Source organism: Vicia villosa, linkage group LG6 (genome assembly GCF_029867415.1).
Source record: "Vicia villosa cultivar HV-30 ecotype Madison, WI linkage group LG6, Vvil1.0, whole genome shotgun sequence".
Classification (NCBI taxonomy): Eukaryota; Viridiplantae; Streptophyta; class Magnoliopsida; order Fabales; family Fabaceae; genus Vicia; species Vicia villosa.
Window position 1 is genome coordinate 122469147 of NC_081185.1, and position 23317 is coordinate 122492463.

Genomic DNA, 23317 nt, shown 5'->3' on the forward strand with positions numbered 1-23317 from the left:
TATTCTTAATCATATAAAAGATTTAATTCTTTTAAATATATGTTTATTATTTATAGATTATTATAAACCATTTTTTCTATAATGGTTGTGTTTGTAGAAATAAATTTTTCAAATACTATCAATGTTAATAACTTTTATTTAAAACCAATCATTTTTCAATAAATATTACTTATTGTTAGATGAAAATAAAATATAAAGCATTGATAAATAATTTTACTTCTTAAAAAACTCAAAAAAATTCACTTGTAAATAAAAATATTATTATTATTATTATTAATTTAAATTTTTTACAAAATTTGCCTTAGGCGTCAATAATTATTGGGTACACCCTGAGATGCGGGTATTGAGTTACTGATTTATTGTCAAATTATTGAGTCATTGATCGAATCAAATGATTAAATCAGATTAAATCGAATAATTTGATTGCATGAACTAATCTACATAACAAAATTATATAATTATTAAACGCTCAAACCGAATGACACAGGCTCTAAAAATATTACAATATCTTCAGAATTTCAGAATTACAAAATATCATAATTTCGCAAATTCATTCTTAAAATTAAAATTTTAAACATAATCATCACACACAACAAAATAGTAAAAATACAAATCCAAATAAATTTTAAATAAGATATATTAATATTATAATTTTATTTTTTTATAAATTTTTTTATTAAAACATCGTAATTTTTTCTGAGAACAAATAAATATTTAAATCAACGATTTTTCAAAATCGCGTTTGCCAATTTATCAATTTTGACCGATTTTTACTAATGCAATAGCTTATCCGATTTTAAAAATATTGATAGAGGGAGAAAATTGAATTTTGTAATAGAAGATAGAATGTTAAACACAACTCAATAGAGACATAAAATGGCATTAAGGTATAATAATTTACAGTGTTGGGTGTATATATATATATATATATATATATATATATATATATATATATATATATATATATATATATATATATATATATATATATATATATATATATATATATATATATATATATATATATATATATCATATGAAAATGACATATTTATATGAGAATGTGAGAATGAATCTGAACCATTGAATTTTAAAATAAATGGTGGAGATTATAAATGAATCTTTTTTTCTCTCTCCTATTTCATTTATTTCAAGATGCATGAGAGAGAAAAAAGATTCATATATAATCTCCACCATTTATTTTAAAATCCAATAGTTCAGATTCATTCTCACATTCTCATATAAATATGTCATTCTTATATGATATGCCATATATATATATATATATATATATATATATATATATATATATATATATATATATATATATATATATATATATATATATATATATATATATATATATAGCAGTAGATGAGAAAATTCTCTATCTATATATTGTTCTAGTAATAACTTATTCAAATGTCATGCAACCGCTGCCGAGTAACCAAACAACCATGATTGCCGCTGGAGCTTGTTTCTCCCCGCTCTTCCGCCGCAAGCAGCCGTTTCAGGCCTTGAAACTTAAGTCAGGCAGTATACGGAGCATAACCTCTGCTCGGTTTGCCATGTCAGTCAACAGTGTTGGAGCAATGGAGGAGAAGCAGAGACGGAGTGGTTGGAAAGAATACTTGGAGCAAGCGAAAGTGCTGATAAAAGCAGACGGTGGACCTCCGCGGTGGTTTTCGCCGTTAGACTGCGGTTTGCCGTTGGAGAATTCTCCGCTGATGCTGTTCTTGCCAGGTCAGTCATTGTTTTGTTATTAATTAGTTGCTGAAAAACTTCTAAACCAATACATAAATCTTTGTTTTAAACAAAATTAATGTAGAGCTTTTCTACTAAAGTATACACAAATTTTAATCTTTGTTGACTTCCTTTAATAACTCAAAAGTGTAATCCTTAAATTTTGTCGAATGGGAGATCGAATGAAAAATTAGTAATGCATTTATTTATTTAAAATTAATTTACAATAGTTATTTTTTCAAAAAATAAAACAAATTTATTTTTTAATCAATATAAACTTTGATTAATTCAAAAAACAAGCGATACAAGGCGATCACGAGGATCTGCCATACACTATCAGACAAGAAAAACAAAAACGAAGGCTACTAAACCATTAAATTAATAGGATAATCTCTAGTCTTCCTATTATGCCATCTTCTATACACTATGATAATATCTTCAACTTCCCTATTTTGTATAAGGTTTTCAAATCTTTTGTTATTTCTATATCTTCAAATTTTATAAATACATTAAGTGGCGGCCAATTTAAGAAGGCCAATTTAAGAAGTTGAAAACTCTATTTTAGATAAAACAAATTAATCATTAAAAAATAACCCTAAAGGTACAATTAATTTGGAAAATGTGCCCTAAAGGTACAATTTAAGAAGTAAATAAAAAAATGTTATCTTGAAAATTGTTATTAAATTTATTATAAATATATAATTAATGTTTTAAACAGGTCGGTAGGTCACATAAACTATTGTCTTTGGCCTCTAAATTAATTTTTTCTATTTAGTAATATTCACTTTCGACATTTTAATATTGCATTGCTTTATTGTGTGGTTTACTAGCTTTACTTCCAATTTAATTTAATTTGAAGATAGACTATCATTAAAAGAAGGAAAATGCTTATTAGTAAGAAAGTGGAAAAACAAGAAATGCAAGAATAGATCTCAACCATCCATTATCACTACAACCCCCATGATCCCTATTAAAAAAGGAAGTTAAATTTAAAATTAATTTAAAATTTACCACTAAAATAGTGACACATAATCATTCTTGCATTTCTTCTTCAAATTGCTTCGTACTAAATAGCACTACTCATAAAAGAATGGAAAAAAGTTAGTGTAGAGACATTAAATACAACAATGCACATGGTAAACATTGACCGACACCATAAAATATAATATAAATAGACTTTTTTTAAAAAAAATATTTAGGCTTTTTTATTTTACAATTTCATGCTATGATGAGCTCACATTAATAATAATAATAATATAAAAATTTAAAAAGTTTATTTAAGATTAATACCATAAATCACTTTTATTATCAATTAAAACATATAAATAAAATTAATTAAAATAATTTCATAAATAATTTTAAAACTTAAAATTCAATAAATAAATTTTAAATATTTTATATTAGACTTCATTTTAAAACCCGCCTTAGACCTAAACATGTATTAGGCCAGTCCTAATTTTAAATTATTTTTTTAAAGAGAAATTTTTTATTTGTAGATTTTTTAACATGTGCTCTATGGACACATGCTAGTAATATTCAATTAAATTTACATACAGATGTAGATATTTAAAAAAATAAGATTACACATAATGTTTTTTGTTTTTTCTTTATTTTTAAATTTAGTCAATTAATTAATTTAAAAATAAATTAAAACTTATTCAAAAATAACTTCTAAGATTTAATTTGTCAAGTCTTTAAAGATTGAGTGTTTGGAGGGGCTCCACCATTCGATAGTACGCATTTCAAATTTTGAAATTTTCATATTCATACATCGACTTGATTTTTTAGGTTTAATTTTTTTTTTTACTATATTTTAATTTTGGAATTCGTTTTAATTTTTAAATTAAATTTTTTATTGATCTCTTAATTCTTTAAAATATAATATATTAATCATTTATTTTATTTAATTAACAATAAAAAAAACTTAAAAATTGGTCAATAATTCGTTGATAATTAATTGAAAAAGATTAGCATAATACATTTTATAGAATTAAAAAATTAATATAAATATTTTAAGTTAAAATACCAGAATAATTTTAAAAATTAACATACAAGACCACATAATAGAATATTAAACCTATTTTCTATAAGAAAGAGAAAGATGATTATATTGCAACGTGTTTGAAAGTCGTAATCACATATTGAGATTATGTTTGACCTGATTTTTTATTGACTTATCTTCAACTTTAAAGGAAAAGTTGGGCCAAACAATTTTTACAAAAAGCTTCTTATAAAAAAAGTAACTTTTATTTTAAAAATAAAAATATAATTTAAGTAGTGACTTTTATTTTAAAAATAAAAATATAATTTAAGGAGTTTCTACTAAAGCGGTTGAAAGTAATTTTATAATAATTTATTAGAATATTTATATGTACATAACTATATATATCTTCGAATCTCAATGAATACAATTTATACCATCACATTATTATAAATTATTTTTTAATTCTTCACTTCAACACACATTTCCATAATTCTTTTTATATTACTTTATTTTATCTAATTCAAAAAAAAATTATTCATTCACATGCCAACATTATTTTCAAATAATTTTAAATATTTATAAAATTATATTCATTTAATTTTTTCACTTTTTTATATTATTTTATTTATATATTAAATAAAATAACTTTGAAATTTGAAAATTATAAATATTATTAAACAATTTTTTACTTTATTTATAAAATCCTTATTGTCAATTTCAATTTAAAAATAAGTTTTACAACCAAATAAAACTCAACCAAACAATACCTGAATATGTTTAAGCATCAGACTAATCTATCAATTCCGACATTTATTTGACATGTTCTCATAATGAATAATGAAAAAAGAAATCACAATAAACTTTGACCTTGACGTATACTTACCTATACGGCATGCTAGTGTACTATGCTTTTAAACTACAGTATATTTATTTATTATTTTTTGGATTACTATATTTAGAATATAAACAGAAGCATACCAAGGTTAATCTTGGAGCACTCAACAGTGGCGGACACACATCAATTTAGAGATCGACAAATGTGAACGGCTCAATTGAAATCGGATCGGATTGTGTGTCGAGTTGATTCAGTTATTTAATTTAGATTGCCTAAGATTGTTTCGGTCGGATTTGCCAAAAATCAAAATTTTAATGATCAAAATTAGACCTTAAAAATTAAACTACTGAATCTATCTGCCCGTTTGTCCAACTTTACCTCAACTTTTAAAATTTGTACCAATTATTATTTTATATTTTTTGGTTTTACATATCTGGTATTTTTAAGTTTGCATCCCTAAATTCAGATTATATTTCATTATACTCTTTGATTTTCTCATGACAAAATTTTAATTATGCATGTCTCTTATTTTCGTAGATGTACATTCAGAAGTACTTTTTTTAAATAAAAAATTGGTTTTTTTCGTAGGTACATCTACGGAAGCGTTAAAAACACATTAAATATTAAATAAATTCAAATTATTTCAGTTCAGCAAATTTTCCGTAGGTACATCTATGGAAACGTTAAAAACAGAATGTTATGTAGATGTACATACAAAACATTCTGTCATACTTTAAATCTTTTACATTTCACTTCAAAAATAGAACATCAAATTATAGTGCAATCTATACGATGTATACGATGTATTCTTTTGGTGTTCTATTTTCCATTGTCTTAGGATTTAGCGTTTAAAAAATGGAACATCAAATTACAGTGCGTCGTAGGGTTTAAAAAATGGAACATCAAATTATAATCAATTTACATATTTTTAAACCCTAAACTATGGAAAATAGTACACCAAAAGAATACATCCTATAAATTGCACTATAATTTGATTTCCATTTTTGTATACAAAATTGAAATTTAGGAGTGAAATGTAGTTGATTTGAAAATATAACAGAACTATTTTTGACGCATTCCGTAGATACATCTACGTAAGATTTGCTAAATTGAAATAATTTGAATTTTTCTTAAGTTTAATGTGTTTTTTACGCTTCCGTAGATGTACTTACGGAAAAACTAAATTTTTTTTATAAAAAAGTGTTTCCCGAGGTACATTTACAAAAACAGGGAGATATTTTTTACAACTCGCATGGTGGATAAGAGATCCAAGGATAGGGTTAGAGATTCTCCTAACTTATGTCTTGCAGTTTTTTTTCATTATTTTATTTTTTTATGGGTTTGGATCCTCTTTTATATTTTTCTTTCCAACTCTCTTATTTATTAATTTCTTTCTAGTTTTATCTCTTTTCTTTAATTTATAATTTTTTATTTATCATCTCACAGTTATGTTGTGTGAAGAAACAATAATGAGAGAAAGAGAGTCTCTAAAGTGTTTTTAAATTGCACTATTTTCTTTCTCTTTTATTTATATTTATGGTAGAGTTTAAATTATATCCTTTAATTTTTTAATGAAAATTTAGAAGCCATTCCAGCATGAGACATGCTAGGAGTAAATACAACCAGTACATTGTAGTACCATAACAGGTACAATATACACCAGAAAACTAAATACAAAATTACACCCCCCACTGATACAAACAGACTAGTCAAATACTCCACTAGCATCCCCACACCAACTAGTACTACTATAATACTTGAAATTCACGCAGGCTAATTTACAATTTAAGGGATTTGAACTCCCAACCTTTTGTATTTATTAAAGAAGGATCTCACCACTCAACCACCTAAGTTTAGGTGAAAGTTTTATGGCATATATAATATTTAAATGAAATCATGAAACTAGTATAATAGGTGGTGAGAGAAAGAAGGAAGTTTGTTAAAACAATAATGTCTATTCAAAATGAAAGTTGTATGGCAGTATTGATATATACTGCTTGAATGGAAGCATAAAACCAGTAAAATAGGTGGTGGGAGGAAGACGGGAATTTGTTATATATTAGTCCTACTATAAAACTTTCAGCTAAACTTAAGTGGTTGAGTGGTAAGATTAGGGATGGGAATTGTTTAAATTAATTAGCATGGACATACGGTCTAATCTATACATGTTCAAGTCAAATTTTGAGTAGAAATTTTGAGTAGAATGGCATAAATTCTTTTATAATTCTATTTAGTTAAATAGATTAGACCATATGATATAAAAAAAAATCTTATAAACCTATTAAACTAGTATATTTTAATAAATATGAATAAATTTATTACTTTTTATATTGTACTGTGTATTTTATATTAAAATATAAAAATAAAATTTAGTTATCTCGAAGAATTTGTGAAAATAAATTGAAAAAATCTTATGAATAAAGTCATAAGTTGTTTACATAAATTCTTCCAAACAAATAATCTCACAAAACTTATACTCCTTAAATAAGTCAATGTAAACAAACATTTAATTTCATTGTACTTTTGATTTTCTAGTATATTTAATCATTAGTTAAATTGCTTATTTACATATATTAAAATGATATAGACTTTTTAAGCAAACTAATAAACTAATGACTAATCAGACTTTCGAAAAGATCAGACTCAGACAAAAAAATAAGTTTATGATAAGTCGTATGTCAGACTAAGGCTTTGAATTATTTAGTAAGTCAAACTCAGATTCGACAAAGTCAAACTCGGTCCAACCTATTCTCACATAAGTAACTTTTTTTCTAATGTCCAAATGGTTATGAGGATTGAATTCTTTGGTGTTCAAAATTTTGGTATTTAAATTTTAAATAATTAATTTTTGTAATTTTCTAAAAAATAATTATAATTAAATGAATAATAATGAGTTAGAATTATTTAATGAAAATGTAGCATTGACACATAATTAAGTCATCTCTTATGTCATCAAATTTTGATCTTAACTTAGAAGGAGATTAAAATTTGAAAAAAATAAATTTAAAAAAACATAAATAAATTAACCAAAATAATATAGAAATGAAGGAGAGATGAGTGAGAGAAAGAGAAAAGAGAAAATAATCTTGTATTATCATCTTCAAAAGTACCCTTTTACATTATAATATGGGCCTTATTTATAGGACCAAAGGGAGATGGAAAGTCACATCTATTAATAGGGAACATGAAGATGAAAAGGAAGAATAAGGATGAATATCCACTTTTATCTTTATTCATAACACCTCCCCTTGGATGTCCATTGAGGTTATGTCTCATTAAAACCTTACTAGAAAAAACTCAATGGAAAAAATTCTAGTGAAGGAAAAAGAGTACAATATCCTTTGAATGTGAATTTCCTCATTTAAAACCTTACCGGGAAAATCCAGTGGGACAAAACCATGGTGAAGGAAAAAAGAGTGCAAAACATATGTATTTCTCCCCCATCATGCAGATATTTATATGTGAGACGATATTTTTTGTAGTTGTTGCTTAAATTATTCTTGGAAGAGACTTCATGTAGCGCATCATTTCATGAACTTGTTGTTATGAGTTGTTGCATAGATCTCCATGAAATGGTTGTACCATCACATGTAAACAAATAACCTGTTTCTGATCTACCATTGTGAGAGTCTGACAAGTAACCTGCATCTCTACAAAAACAAAGTATATGTTTGACTCTGTTTGAATATCTCTGTGTAGCTGAATAATTGTATCTTGCTAATAGATTGACCACATATGATATATCAAGACGTGTATAATTAACAAGGTACATTAGTGCTCAAATTGCACTAAGATATGGTACTTTAGGATCAATCAATTTTTTAAATCCTTTTCTCGAGGCCTGAAAGGATCAGATATTTCTCTACATCTAATGATATAACAATCATTGGAGTAGACAACATATGAGATTTTTCCATGTATAAGTGTTTCAGCACTTTTTTATATAACCTTCCTGATGTACAAATATTCCATTGTCCAAATTCTCAATTTGTAAGCCTAAACATAATTTTGTTTTTCCTATATCCTCCATCTCAAACTCTTCCTTTAAGCAATTTAAAGCTTTTGGGAGCTCTTCAGGAGTTCCAATAATATTTATGTCATCCACATAGACAACTATTATTGCAAATTATTTTTCACATCCTTTTATGAAAATACAAGGACAAATTGAGTTATTTGTATATCCACCCTTTAGTAAATATTCATTAAGGCGATTATATCACATTCGTCCAGATTTTTCAACCCATAGAGAGACTTGTTCAATTTGATAGAGTAGTTTTCTCGACATCCAAAATTACGTGCCTCTAGTATATTGAATCCTTCAGGGAGTTTCATGTAAATGTCACTATTAAGTGAACCATATAGATAATCTGTTAAAACATCCATCATGTGCAAATTAAGCCCTTCATGTGCTATAAGGCTTATTAAATATCGAAAAGCGCTTGCATCTATTACAGGTGAATATGTCTCATCAAAATTAATTTATGATCTTTGCGAAAATCATTGAGGAACAAGTCGAGCTTTGTATCTCACAATTTTATTATTTTCATTTTGTCTTCGCATGGAAACTCATTTGTATCCAACCGACTTCACACCTTGAGGTGTTTAAACTACACGTCCAAACATTTGTCTCTTGTGAAGTGAGTTTAATTCTGCTTCAATTACATATTTCCATTTAGGCCAATCCTCACTTAGTGTACAAACTTTACTAGACGTTGATTCATGATCCTTTTTGTCATTCATCACATTTAGCGCTATATTATATAAAAAATATCATCAATGTTGACTTCATGTCGGTTCCATTGTATTCCATTATGGACATAATTTATCGAGATCTCTTTATTTTCATAAGTTTCAGGTACCTGATCAATCTCTTATGGAGATAAAATGTTTATTCTGTCTGAAGATTCTTTTAAATTTTCTATATCCTCATTTGGGTCATCTTTATTCTTAGCTCCCTTTCTTGTTCGGAGATTTTTATCTTTGGAACCAATTGATCTGCCACGCTTCAGGCGTGGTCGAGACTCATTTGATTGTCCAGCAGGGATATCAATTTTTGTTGGAGCATTTGAAGTGGGTATATATGATTTAGTCACACCTTTTGGATCAGTGAATGCATTTGGTAATTAATTTACTAAGTTTTGAAGCTGAATTATCTTTTGAACTTCTAGTTCACATTGTTTTGTTCGAGGATCAAGATGAGATAATGATAATTCATTCCAATTGATATCTTTTTCCAGCTTCTTATTCTCTCCCCCTAATGCTGGAAAATTTGATTCATCAAAATGACAATCAACAAAACGAGCACTGAATAAATCTCCTGTTGTTTGTTCAAGGTACTTAGGATAGATGGAGATTCATATCCAACATATATTCTCATCCTCCTTTGAGAACCTATCTTATTGCGTCGGGGTAGAGAAATTGAAACATACACTGCACATCCAAAAATTATTAGATGGGAAATATTATGTTCTTTACGAAAAACTAACTATAAAAGGGAAGAGGTGTGATAACTTGTTGGCCTGATGTGAATCAATATTGGAGCAAGCAAAATTGCATGTCCCCAAGCAGAAATTGGAAGTTTGCATCTCATAATAAGCGGTTTAGCAATTAATTTCATGTGTTTAATAAATGATTCTGCAATTCCATTTTCTGTATGAACATGTGCTACTGAATGTTCAATGTATCAATTTCAGTAGACATACAATACTCATTAAATGCTTGAGATGAAAAATTCTGTAGCATTATCAAGACTAATTTTCTTGACATGATATTCGGGAAAATGAGTTCTTATTCAAATCAATTGAGCTAGCAATTTCGTAAACGTTTGGTTGCAAGTTGACAACAAACAAACACGTGACCATCTAGTTGATGCATAAACTAAAACCATAAAATATTTCGAACTTTTGGTTCATATTGGTTTTTATGGGGATCAAAATTTAAAATTGTTTATTTGAACTTCTCGTTCATGATTTCAACTCCTTATTCCCTCCCACTAATATTGAAAAAATAATTTATTAAGTGATAATCAGCCTACTGGACTGCAATCAAGTGTTTTATTATTTGCTCAAATCATATCCTCAAAATTGAGATTCATATCAATATTCTTTCAAGACTCATCTTAATGTATTATATTGGAGTAATTGGAGTATACACAACACATCCAAATATTCACTTAGATGAGAAATATTAGAATAAATGGTAAGTTTACGGAGGATTAAGATATAGTATCTTGTTGGCTTGTTGCGAATAAATATTTAATGTACTTGATTGCAGGTTTCCAAAGTATAATTTAGAAGTTATAACCTCATAAGTATCAGTCATACAACTGACTTTAGACGTCTAAAGAATGGATCTTCAAGTCCATTTTTTTTCATATGAACATATGCTACAATGTTCAATATCAATTTTTAATAATATATGTGATACTTATCAAGAAAGTTCTGGAAAGAAAAAATTCAGAAAATGAGATCATTTTCTAAGAAGACAATTTCACAAGCTTTTGGTTGTGAGTAGACAATAAATATTTTTCATGATATTTTGGTCAATGCAACAATTAATGTCATGAAAAAATCATTTTTTTTGATTTTTAATTTTCTTTAGAAACACAACAATTTACTGGACTGAAAAAACTTCAGGTTCTTCAATATTAATTATTCGCATCATATTATATCCGAGATCACTTAACCGATTTTAATTACCAACAATACATTTAAGTGTAATTTGTAAATTTCTGGTTTACAATGTCACGTGCTTCAATTATACTAATATAAATGTAGTACAAACTCGATGAAAAAGTTGATAGTTGTTACAAATGTCATCCATACATTATACTTGTAAATAGAAAAGAATAGTATAATCAAGATTTATACGAGAAATCTAAGCACTATTATAACAACTTTAAAATATGTAGCAACTTTAGACTATAGTTATATGTGTGTGTGTGTTGCAACATAGTTGTAAAAAAAAAACTTTGTAGTGCAAAAATATAGTCTATACAATAAAAAAGAATGATACATGTTAATTATATAAACCAAATCACTAACTAGTGACATAAGAGACTAATTTTATTGTTTGACTAGTACCAATGGATATGGAGAGTGAGATTACTTTGTTAGCAGCAATAAAATAAAGTTTCAATGTCTCAATTATCTTGATAAAATATCAATATTTAGAAATAATAAGATATAAAAAAATAGTATCAACAAGACTTTGTTTAATATGAGATATTACAATTGATGACAGAAATTAAACACTGACCATCCTAATTTTGAAGCATCAAGAAGTATATATAATCTGTGTAATGGTTGGCAATATATTCAAAACCAATATAATTGTATCTCATGATTATCAAAATCATACAAAATCATATCACTAAATTCTTCCAGGGATGCTTGATAAGTTCTTCAAGAACTATATAAATAATTATTTTGTTATCCTTCAGGGATACTTGATAAGTTCTTCAAGAATTATATAAATAATTTGTTATAAACAATGATCTACAAATAATTTGTTTTGTTATTCTTCAAGGATACTTGATAAATTCTTCAAGAAATATATAAATTAAACAATGATCTACAAATAATTTGTTTTGTTATCCTTCAAGGATACTTGATAAATTCTTCAAGAAATATATAAATAATTTGTTATAAACAATGATCTACAAAATATAACCATCATCCTGAGATGCGTTAAAATTATTTGTATCGTTCTTCTAGAATGACAATCTTTTATGAGCATATTAAAAATTATAAACTTTTAGATGATACAAGAAAAAAATCTTTATGAAATCCTTATGAGATATTTTAATATTATTCTTGCAATTTTTTTGGGATCCATCAAAATTATAATTGATATTATCTTAATCAAATATATAATAGGTTAAATAACTATTATATCTGAGAATTTCGTGCTGATAACGTGTTATGAAATTAACCAAAATAATATAGAGATAAAGGATAGATAAGTGAGAGAAAGAGAAGTGAGAGAAAAAGAAAAGTGAAAGTAATCTTGTATTATCATCATCAAAAGTACCATTTACATTATAATATGAGTCTTATTTATAGGATTCAAGAAACATAGAAAGTCACATCTATTAATAGAGAATATGCCAATGAAAAGGAAGAATAAATCTTTATTCATAACAAATCTGAATTTTTAAAATAGAAGAAAAAAAAAAAAATTGCAATTAAGCCAATTGGACTAATCTACTTTGAATGAAAACAATGGAGGGGTTCAGGGGAAGAGAGTTTTGAGAAGTTTATTTTTTTCTTCCACTTCCATCTCTGGTTTCCATTTTTCTTGATGAGATTACGCAGAGATCAGAAAATTGGATTGAGGTTTCGGTGGTGGCGGAAATGCCGCCACCTTCTTGTGGCAACTATCTGAAGCTGAGATGCTGTGTGAGATGAGAGCGTCTTACTTCGCACAATGCTTCCAGCTCTACGATCTCATTTGCAATTACATTATTAATTCTATATATTGGTTGTGCACCATATAGTTTATTTCACCACAATATTTATTCATGTAATCTAATGCCCTATGTATCAAACAACAAGCTTATTATATTCCAAATTTTACAGGAATTGATGGCGTGGGATTGGGACTTGTTTCGCATCATCGCCAACTCGGAAGGTTTCTCTTCATTTCACCTTTTTTAGACCTACTAGCATTTCACATTAAATCAATTATGCAATAATGAAATATTAATTTTGTTATTTTTTTGTTCATTCAAGGATATTTGATTTGTGGTGCTTGCATATTCCATTTGCCGATCGAACACCATTTACAGGTTATTTTTGCTTCTACTGCTCATCTTCAACTCTCTTACCATATACATTATGTTTCTTTTTCAGAAGTGTATTCCATCATTATTTATTTTCATGTTGTAGACCTTGTGAAATTAGTTGAGACAACAGTTAGGTTAGAGTATCAGCGTTCACCAAATAGGCCCATATATCTCGTCGGAGAATCCCTAGGAGGCTGCCTTGCGCTGGCTATTGCCGCTCGTAACCCTCATATTGATCTTGTACTAATTTTGGCAAATCCAGGTAACTTTTTAGCTCTTAGTCATATAGATAAGATTTATTAGCTTTCCTTTTAGTGATCTTATACTAATTTTGGCAAATTCAAGTAAGATGTCTGTTATTGCCTATGAATAAGCTGGAGATTAGTGTTTTCCGAGTAATGCCATTTATTGGAAATGGTTCAGTGAAAATCCATTTCATAGCTAGAGCTTTGAGTGAAAATTCCTTAACAATATCCAAGTTGTTTTTACTGTAACAGCAAATCTGTAAAGAATCATAAAGTACCTGATCATCTGACCATGACCTTCCTATTTGGCAGCTACTTCTTTCGGTAGGTCCCAGGTGCAACTTCTAACATCATTGTTGGACGTGTTGCCTGCCACACACTTTCCTGCTCTGCCTAACATTCTCAGCTTGAGTGCAGGTTTGCTCATTTTTCTTTGCAGTTTTTTATTATGTACTATTTTCTCAACACCCATGTCAGGTGCCTTTAGTCCAATTTTTATCTTCATAGCTCCTAATATATCTTGAAAATGTTGAATGTTATGCAGAAAACGAATCTAGTTTACGAGAATTACGTGAAGAATTGTTTTCTTTCAGCAAAGATGTTTTCTTTTTTAAATATTGTGTTTCTCTTTATTAGGACTCTAATTTATAAGATTGGAACTGTGCCTCCAAGTTGTTTGAGACAATCCTGTAAATTTCATATTATGTCTCTACTTCCCTATTTTCATAGGATTTACCCACCATTATTTATGTCTGTTCATCCCTACTTTCATAGGATTTACCCACTATGGTTTATGGCGTATGAGATTGTTGTGGATCTAGTTTTTTCTCTTAACCATGTAAATGTTTCATGCCTTTACTCGTTCTTGTCTTTAATTCTTTTTTATTTATTTTCAGCTTATGCATTCTGCTAAAATTTAATTTATTTATGAATCATAGTTTTCTAGTTAATTAAATTAGCAAATGCTTTATTTCCTCTATGTCACTAGGAACCTATGCTATTTTTTCACTCCAACATCTTAAGGCCTAGTTTTTTTTGGTAAAGTTCAAATATCATAGTGAACTTGTATTCCGTCTTTATCTTTTACCAAAGAAAATGATACTTTTCTATATTTTTGCCTTCAACTTTTCTTTTAACATTAGGAGACATTCTAAGGACGGTGTTCGATAATGCTGTGAAAGGACTTCCACTACTAAATGCAGCAAGAGAGCCACTAGGCGACTTTAACACTTTTGCATCATCTCTTCCTGTAAGGTTCTATTATTGTTTTTATTAAAAAAATTAAATAAAAACAATTTCAATTAGAAGAGCAGTGTGTGACTTTTTCTTTATGCTTTGAATATTTGAAGCATGTTGTGCGAGTAATAACGAGTTAATGCCATTGAAAGTGCTTAAAGCATAATTCAGAATAAATATTGTGAACATTGGCTAACTTATTTTCGTTCTCCTATTGTAATTTAAACATTGTAAAAGTGGAATATGCTGGATTTTGGAAGACCGTGGTTGCACATCACTGCATTTTCTTTGATCTGACTAGTTGTTGCTCATTTGAGCTTTCACTTCATTTACTTTCAATACTGAAAATCTTTTGTTGATTGAATTATCAGGTTCTTGCAGGCATTTTACCAAAAGAAACATTTTTGTGGAAACTAAAGATGCTCAAGTCTCCTTCAGCATATGCTGATTCACGCCTATATGCTATAAAAGCTCAGACTTTGATACTTTGCAGGTTCATCTCCTTGTGATTGTATAACTTACATTGGTCATTATATCGAATCATTTGTCCTATCTAATAGCAGAAATATGATAGAACCAACAGGTATATTATAACTGAAAATGGGGAAGAATCCCCTTTGATTACGAACAATGGAAGCACTTCAAGGGTCTGCCAACCTCCCAATGCCAAAAGGCCCTATTCCTCTCGTATGATAAGATAATCCCCTCTCTAATCCTCCTCTCTATTAATAGGCAGCATGCCTTATTTAACCTAACTACCTCTTATCAGACTATTAACTATCCATTAACTGACTAACCAACTATTTAACTAACAAATAACTACTTCTTAACTAACAATAAAAGACCTATCACAATGCTATTGCTGAAGAAATTGATAAAAAGAGTGTTTAGTGCGAACAACCAATTTAATGAAAATTTATTAATATTAGATAGAGAAAGATTGTAGAAATCCATCTTTGCTGTTATTAGATTAATACTATACTCATAATAGATGGAATAACCATTTGAGGAGTTCTGCTAACAGAACCTCCATAACTGTAAAGTAAATGGCCCACTGACATCTTCCTATAAGCCATGATAAATCAGCACTAACAGTATGACTAGGATAATGGAAATAATTAAAATAACTGCTAATTATCTTTATTGACTGAGGAAGAACTATAATTATTACTTCTAAACCTTTTCTTTTATATACATACCATGGTTTCCTTTTCATAAACACATGGCACTTTCCTTTTTCAGTGTATGATTCTTTCTGCAAGATGAAACTGAGTTATTTCATTTGTTCTTTTAGTGGAAAGGACCAGTTACTACCTAGCCAACAGGAAGGTGAAAGACTACGTCAGTTACTGCCTAACTGTGAACTCCGTAAATTTGATGACATTGGCCATTTCCTATTCCTGGTATTCTTTTCTCCTTTTCTTTTTTTTTTCTTCTATTGGCATGCTGATAGAGACCATGTGACAGGGAATGAGACAAATGAGGTTATGGTTTAGCATCAGCCCAATGGGCCCAAGGTATGGAGAGTTTATTCTAGAAGGGGCAAAAAGGGGAAAGAGCAGTAATTCTGTTAGAGAGTGCAGAGAGTGAATGATTGTACGATTCCACAATATAAGGAATGGATGAGAGGTTGAGAGGATTACCTTGAAAAATATTCTGTTGCTTAGTCATGAATAAGAGGCTCTAGCCACCTATAGGCGCTTGCTCTGTGTCATATCTAGGGTCATTTCCCTTTCTGTAATTCCACTTTTCCATCAATTAATAAACAATCATTCTGTTGTGTGTTGTTTGCCGCATTTTCCTCTTATTATTTCTACTTGTGCTTTGTTGGGTTTCCAACACATGCTTCCCGTTAAGTTTCCATCCAGGAATGCATCACGATCTTATTCGTTTGATACAAATGATGTCAAACCAGTAGGAGGTTAACTGACCCTAGCTTTGGGGCCTTTGCAGGAAGGCAGCCTTGACCTAGTAACGATAATCAAGGAAACTACATACTACCGGCGTGGCAAGTATCATGACTATGCTTCAGATTTCATACCGCCTACACCAGATGAGGTCAACAAAATAATAGAATCATACAGGTAAAACTTACTGAATAAATTTGACTATTTAATCTATTAACACAAAGCAAGAGAATTCATGGTGCAACTACCATCACGAGTTGTTTGATATTGATGTCTTGATGACATTGTATGCCTATCAATTCATATTTGTTTATTCTTGTTAGTTGAATTGATCTGTAATCAACTAATAGCATTTAACACCTTTCAATTATAATGCTTCCAGTTTGTTTAACTTCATCACTAGCTCTGTAATGCTTTCTACTTTGGAGGATGGAAAGATTGTAAAGGGCCTTGCTGGAATTCCTCTAGAGGGGCCTGTTTTGTTAGTTGGGAATCACATGCTACTAGCATTGGACAAAGTTTCCTTGTTAACTCGAACTTATACCGAACGAGACATCATTGTTCGAGGAATGGCACATCCCTTTATGTTTAGGAGACTGAAAAGTGGAAGATTGCCAAAAGTATCTTTTTTTGACTGGTTAAGAGTTATGGGTATTGTACCTGTAACAGCAACTAACCTTTTCAAGCTTTTTTCTTCCAAGTCGCATGTCCTATTATTTCCTGGAGGGTTTCGCGAGGCTTTTCATAGGAAGGTAAATCCATTATGTTGGCTCTTTATTTTGAGTTTGATCTTTCTCATGGAATCTGGTTTTGCTCACCTGACTTTATTTGAAATCTTTGACTTGTTCTTCTTGAACAGTTGGAACTAAATGCAGTCAGCTGGTTAGGAAGATTAGATAGAGCTTGTGATTTATATGAATTGATTGAGTTATCAGTTATAAGTTATACCTTATAACCTCTTTTTTTATAATTCATTTAAAGGTAAAAAGAAATAAAATTCATGAATTGTAGTAGGTCTTGGATGTGCTGGAGAAAAAGAATATTACTTTGCCAGCATAATCATATAATTGCATCAAATGCTTGGTATTTAATATCACACGTTGGATCTGTCAAAAAAATAAAATAAAATATTGTTATGTACAAGTGTGACTTGGAAGTCCTGCTTAGAAAAGTGAAGGTTGAACACTTTATAAGTGAGATGACCCATACACATATCACCTACACTGTTTCCATACATTGTCGAAGTTAATGCACCACTTACTTACATACTGTCTGTCTGGTGCATCTGGCTTTTGCTGAAGAAGCAACATTAAGTGTTCCGCAACAACCGCAATCCCATCCGCAGACATATAAGATGATGCCGGAGGTATTGGGCTATGAGGGTGTCCGGGGATCATCACATTCAACCACACAAGTGAGAGAGACACCACATCTTAACCAAAAGTCTTAAGTATTAAGTCTTATAAAGTGTTCACCAACAGACGGTATCCTTCTAGTTTTTAGAAAAGAAAGCGAGGCGTCAAAAAAAGAAAGGAAATGATTACTGTATTATTAAATTCACATTTAATGTTGGAATTTCAACGTTTATTTTTTTGAGTTGCACTGTGTTTCCATCTTTATATTTAATCACTGAACTATACTAGAGTTGTTAAATTCTCTATCATTTTGTGATAATTATTAGGGCGAAGAATACAAGTTATTCTGGCCTGAACAATCAGAGTTTGTCAGGATGGCTGCCAGATTTGGAGCCAAAATCATACCTTTTGGTTCTGTTGGAGAAGATGATCTTGGTCAAGTAAGTTTCAGTATTTAATCAGCCAATGGTTTTCCTTTACAAAGTAATTATTTTTCTCACATTGCTGGCAATGAAGGCAACCCCTTACCAATTTTTATGGGAAGCATAATTCTACTATAGTTTCTTACTCAGTAAGTTATTATGAACTGTAGGATTTAATTTTTTGGTTACTACTAGTGTAATTTCCTTGTAAGCTGTCATCAAAAGTTTTCGATTGCATTGTGGTAAATGCAGCATTTAGGCCTATTGCATACAGAAATGGATCGATAGATCAGATTTTGGATTCATTTTAGCCATTTGGATGGAAGTTATGTTGTACTCTTCTAGCATTTAGTTATTTCCATTTATAAGATATGGGAAAGGTTCAGCAATTAGTGGAAACCACACATGTTGTGACATATTTATAATCGTTGAGTAGTCTTAGGGAGTTGGTATGTTTAAAAGAAAAAAAAAGCAAGAAACTCCTATGTTGCTTTTCTGTCAAGTCTCCCAGCAACCGCCGTCTCTCACTACCTTCTCTGCTTCCATGACCACTACCCCAATGAAGCCTCAACAGCCTATTCCCTTGCCACATGAACAATCCTCCATCAACTAGAGAGACCTTTTCTGCCAACACCCATTAAAGACAAACTAAACCCAGAAGAAGTACATACTTTTATGGTCTTGCTTGAATCAACGGCCCAATACACCACGTAGGAGTTTATCTTCTATCTCGTGAAAATCTATCTGGCACTATGAAGAATTTGTGTACTGTAACACTCACCGTAGCAAATAACAGAGGGATTGAAAATTCCATATTAGAATTTTTGTGGATATCTTAAACCTAGATTTGAATATCACAATGCCATATGTCTTTGCTCTTTTCAGATTGTGATTGATTATGATGACTTCATGAGGATTCCTTACCTTAGCTCTGTAATAGAAAATCTTAAAAATGAGGCTGTGCAGTTGAGGTATATATCTTTGCTTTTTGTTGATTCATACCATTTTTTATATACTTTCCTTTTTTCCATCTTTTATCACACACACATAAGCATTACTTTTGTCCCTCATATATTGCTAAATTAGGGTTGGTGTTGGCGGTGAGGTGGAAAATCAACAAGTGTATCCACCTGGAATTTTGCCTAAAGTTCCGGGCCGGTTCTACTTTTATTTTGGAAAACCAATTGAAACGGAAGGTAATGCACAATGCGTATTTCTCAACTTGGAATAACTAAAATGTGGTGGTAAAATTTGAGATATTGTTTGACAGGAAGGAAACAGGAACTTAAGAACAAGGACAAGTCTCAAGAATTATATCTTGAAGTGAAAACTGAGGTAGAGAGATGCATTGCTTATTTGAAGGAAAAACGGGAAAGTGACCCCTATAGAAATGTATTGACTCGGTCATTATACCAAGCTACACACGGTCCTACATCCGACATTCCAACTTTTGAAATTTGATTGTTCTGCACAGAAAATGGTATGTCCTATAGAAGGTTGGACCATTGTGCAAATCTTCCTATAATTTAAATTAAAAAGAAGCAACTGCTAAAAATAAGTGATTGGGAAAGGATCATAACTACTCAAGTTGCAGGTAAATTTGTAAACTTTTATTCTAGGGTCATGGCATCTTGAACCATGTACGAGGTATCAATCTATCATTCCCTATCATAGTGAAACTATATTTCTTTCGTCTATACTCACACACCAGAAGTGTTTGGAATTCATTCCAATACTTTCTGTGGTTGGTTTTTAGTTTGGATGATTGTTTGCATTGAAAAGTCTGATAAACCTATATGGTCCTTTGGTCTGTGTTTATGCCATTTTCTCCAACTCAGACCAACTTTTGAGATTTGTTTGCTTTGTAAAAATGTTGTTTTATTTTTAAAATTTATTGTCAAACAGCATGTAGAAAAACCAAATAATCAAATTATAACAACAATCATCATTAAAACAATTTCAGCATACAATACAACATGTTCTATGAGTGTTTTATGGGTGCTTGATACTGAGTTGAAGAGTGTCAAAGATAAGAAAGAAACAATTTTTGGGACACTTGGTTGACCTTTTTAACATGTATCGTGCGAGTGTTATATAAATGTCGGACAAGGTGACACGCCTCCTCTTAGAGGTGTTAATCTTGCATATATTTAAAACAAATGTTAGCCCTTCATATATTTAAACCTCCAATAACCACACCATGACATTATAAAACACGGCCAATCATATAGGAAAATTTCCATAAATTAGGAATACAAAGTTGCTCAAAATTAGCGGTGACAAAATGTGGCTGGTCTGTCCGGTATGCTTGTTTTGTCCATATTTTTCGTGTGGCGAACTAAGTTTTAGGTTTGCCCCCTCTATTGTGTCTGCCTTTGTCCTGTTTATTGTGGGTGTGTGCATTAATATAAATTTTTGTAATTTTTAGATTAGGAGTGCAAGGTTTGTCGGCTGTGCTCCGCCCTCATTTTTTTCGTAAGACAAACTAATATTTTAGGTCTACAACCTCTACTATATTTGTCAAATCCTTTTTTTATAGGTTTTTGCGGAACATGACTAAACTGGACAAATATGTACATTGGCCACCCCTACTTAAAAATAACGTAGAGCATGTAGGCCGATACTAAAAAAAACTTAACACATGATGGATAAATGATGAAAAGAGAGAAAGACAAAAGTATTGGGCATTGGTGAGGTGAGTATAAGTGAGCACAAGTTGCCTCAACGGGCATTAATGATGAGCATAGAGATGATGATGGTGGTTCAAGAGGACCAAAGGGGTGGAAGATGGCCCGGAGCACATGCATTACTTTGATACAAAGCATGAGAAAATGGAGACAAGAGAGCCACGTGAAGAGCACCAAACTGTTACATGGTATTTTTTTCATTAAAAACCTAACACATTTTAGATTGGTTACAACATAAACCAATGTAAAAAAACAATTTTACTGATAGAATAAGAATCAATTGTAAAAAAACACCATTCTTCAGATACATCCTTCAAGCAATGTGTGTGTCACATTTCCTCGTATATTTGATGACAAGGGGTGAATATGTATTATAATCTTCAGATGCACTTATGAGATAATTTTCTTTTTTTAAGGATAACTGAGATAATATTGTTGGTAAAGTTATAGTGGTAGTTTTGGATAACATAAATCATTAGTCATTCATAAACTAAATTTATTTCTAACAAAAAGTGAATTTTCATAAGATATTTACACATTAGTCATTTGCATAAATCATTCACATGTCATTCATTTGCATAAATTACATATAATTTATAACATAGTCATTCAAAATGTTTACATTAAAATACAATTGCAACAATACAATGATTTATGTTATAAACAATACATTTATGTTGGTGGAGAATATATGAGTCGTATGTTTCATAAGGGATGGTTGAATGGACCATTCCACTAAATCATTTTATCAAAACCATTTTCTTAAAAAAAATTAAAATGTTATAAATAAATTCACATTTAACAGGCGCAAGAAACATATAGAGGAGGAGGTTTTATAAATCGCTTAACACTGAACACTTCAAAGTCAACTAACGTTTAAGCCAACACATGGTTAAATATGAGTTTTTTTTCTATTGTATCAAAACACTCTAAACTATTAACATCACAAGATCATCTTTTGATCTTGACATAAGAATCCTGTTAGACACAAAGTTCTGCTCCAGACTTCCATTCCATATCGATATTTACTCTATCCTACCGGTTCCTTGTTTGAACCCTTATTCTACCTATATATCATGGAAACTCCCAATTTATTCGGTAGCTACCTTATTTTGATACTACTGAAGTCTTTAGTGGAGTACAAAATAATATATTCTTTGCTAGAAGTAATTCTCCAATCACCATAATCACAAGATTGAATATTCAATCTGATACACACAAAAATTTCACAAAAAGTTTAGATTCTCTGATGTACCTTATATCTACCCCTCACACTCAATCTTTAGAGTTAAGGACTAAAATGATGGGATTTCTTGTTTCAAAGTTGAAGGTAATTAGGTTTCTTAAAGAAACTCACACAATGTCTAAAGAGGTCTATCTTAATCACCATACTATGACGTTTATCTATATGTTAGACTTGAGAGAGAATGTGTGAACTAAAGAACGTTCATGATTTTTTTAGATTTGTGAAAAGTATGACTTGAGATTTGTACTTCCTAAAAAGTAAGATGAGGGTAAACCTGTATTTGGAGGACTATCTGTGGTGTTTATGGTTGTTGGTGGTGTTTAGAGATAACATATACAGAGTGATAAAAAAGTTATGTATATAAATTTCTAGGGGAAAAGATTTATCCCCTCTCATAAAGTTTTGATTTGAATCAAAGGAAATGATAGTTTTAAACAAGGTGATAAAGTCTAGAAGTGGCTTATTTGATTCGAAACATATGATTCGAATCAAACAAATGTCTGATTGGAGTCACACAACCAAGGGTGACCATGATTTCTGTCATGTCTAACTGTGATTCGAGTCAAGGTGTCTTCTAATTTGTGTCACTGATATAATTCCAAAATCTAAGTTTCACAGAATTATTAATCCAAGTCAATCATATGCTTGATTCAAATAAAACATAAAAAACTACTTGTATCAAGATTTTTGACTTGTAATTAAAGACACACATATAGTTAACTTTGAACAATTACTCAAACTAAAAAACAATTGTAATAGTTTCAACATTTGAAAGTGAAAAGGATAACTTAAGGTACACTACTTTGATAAAATGACGAAATCAAATAACAAATAAAATCATACAATAAAATGATATAATGAAATTACACATA

At 29.9% G+C, this 23317-nt stretch overlaps 1 protein-coding gene across 1 annotated transcript; it reads left to right on the forward strand.

The window, feature by feature from the left end:
• Positions 1-1450: 1450 nt before the first annotated feature.
• On the forward strand, positions 1451-20364 carry LOC131609812 (phytyl ester synthase 2, chloroplastic-like). Its single transcript, XM_058881614.1, has 14 exons — positions 1451-1743; positions 13142-13193; positions 13295-13350; positions 13451-13609; positions 13905-14009; positions 14735-14841; positions 15200-15321; positions 16123-16231; positions 16782-16912; positions 17118-17487; positions 18417-18530; positions 19398-19483; positions 19599-19708; positions 19783-20364. Exons 1-14 carry the CDS (start codon positions 1458-1460, stop codon positions 19971-19973), a joined length of 1998 nt encoding a protein of 665 aa, XP_058737597.1. The 5' UTR covers positions 1451-1457; the 3' UTR covers positions 19974-20364.
• The last annotated feature ends 2953 nt before the right edge of the window (positions 20365-23317 follow it).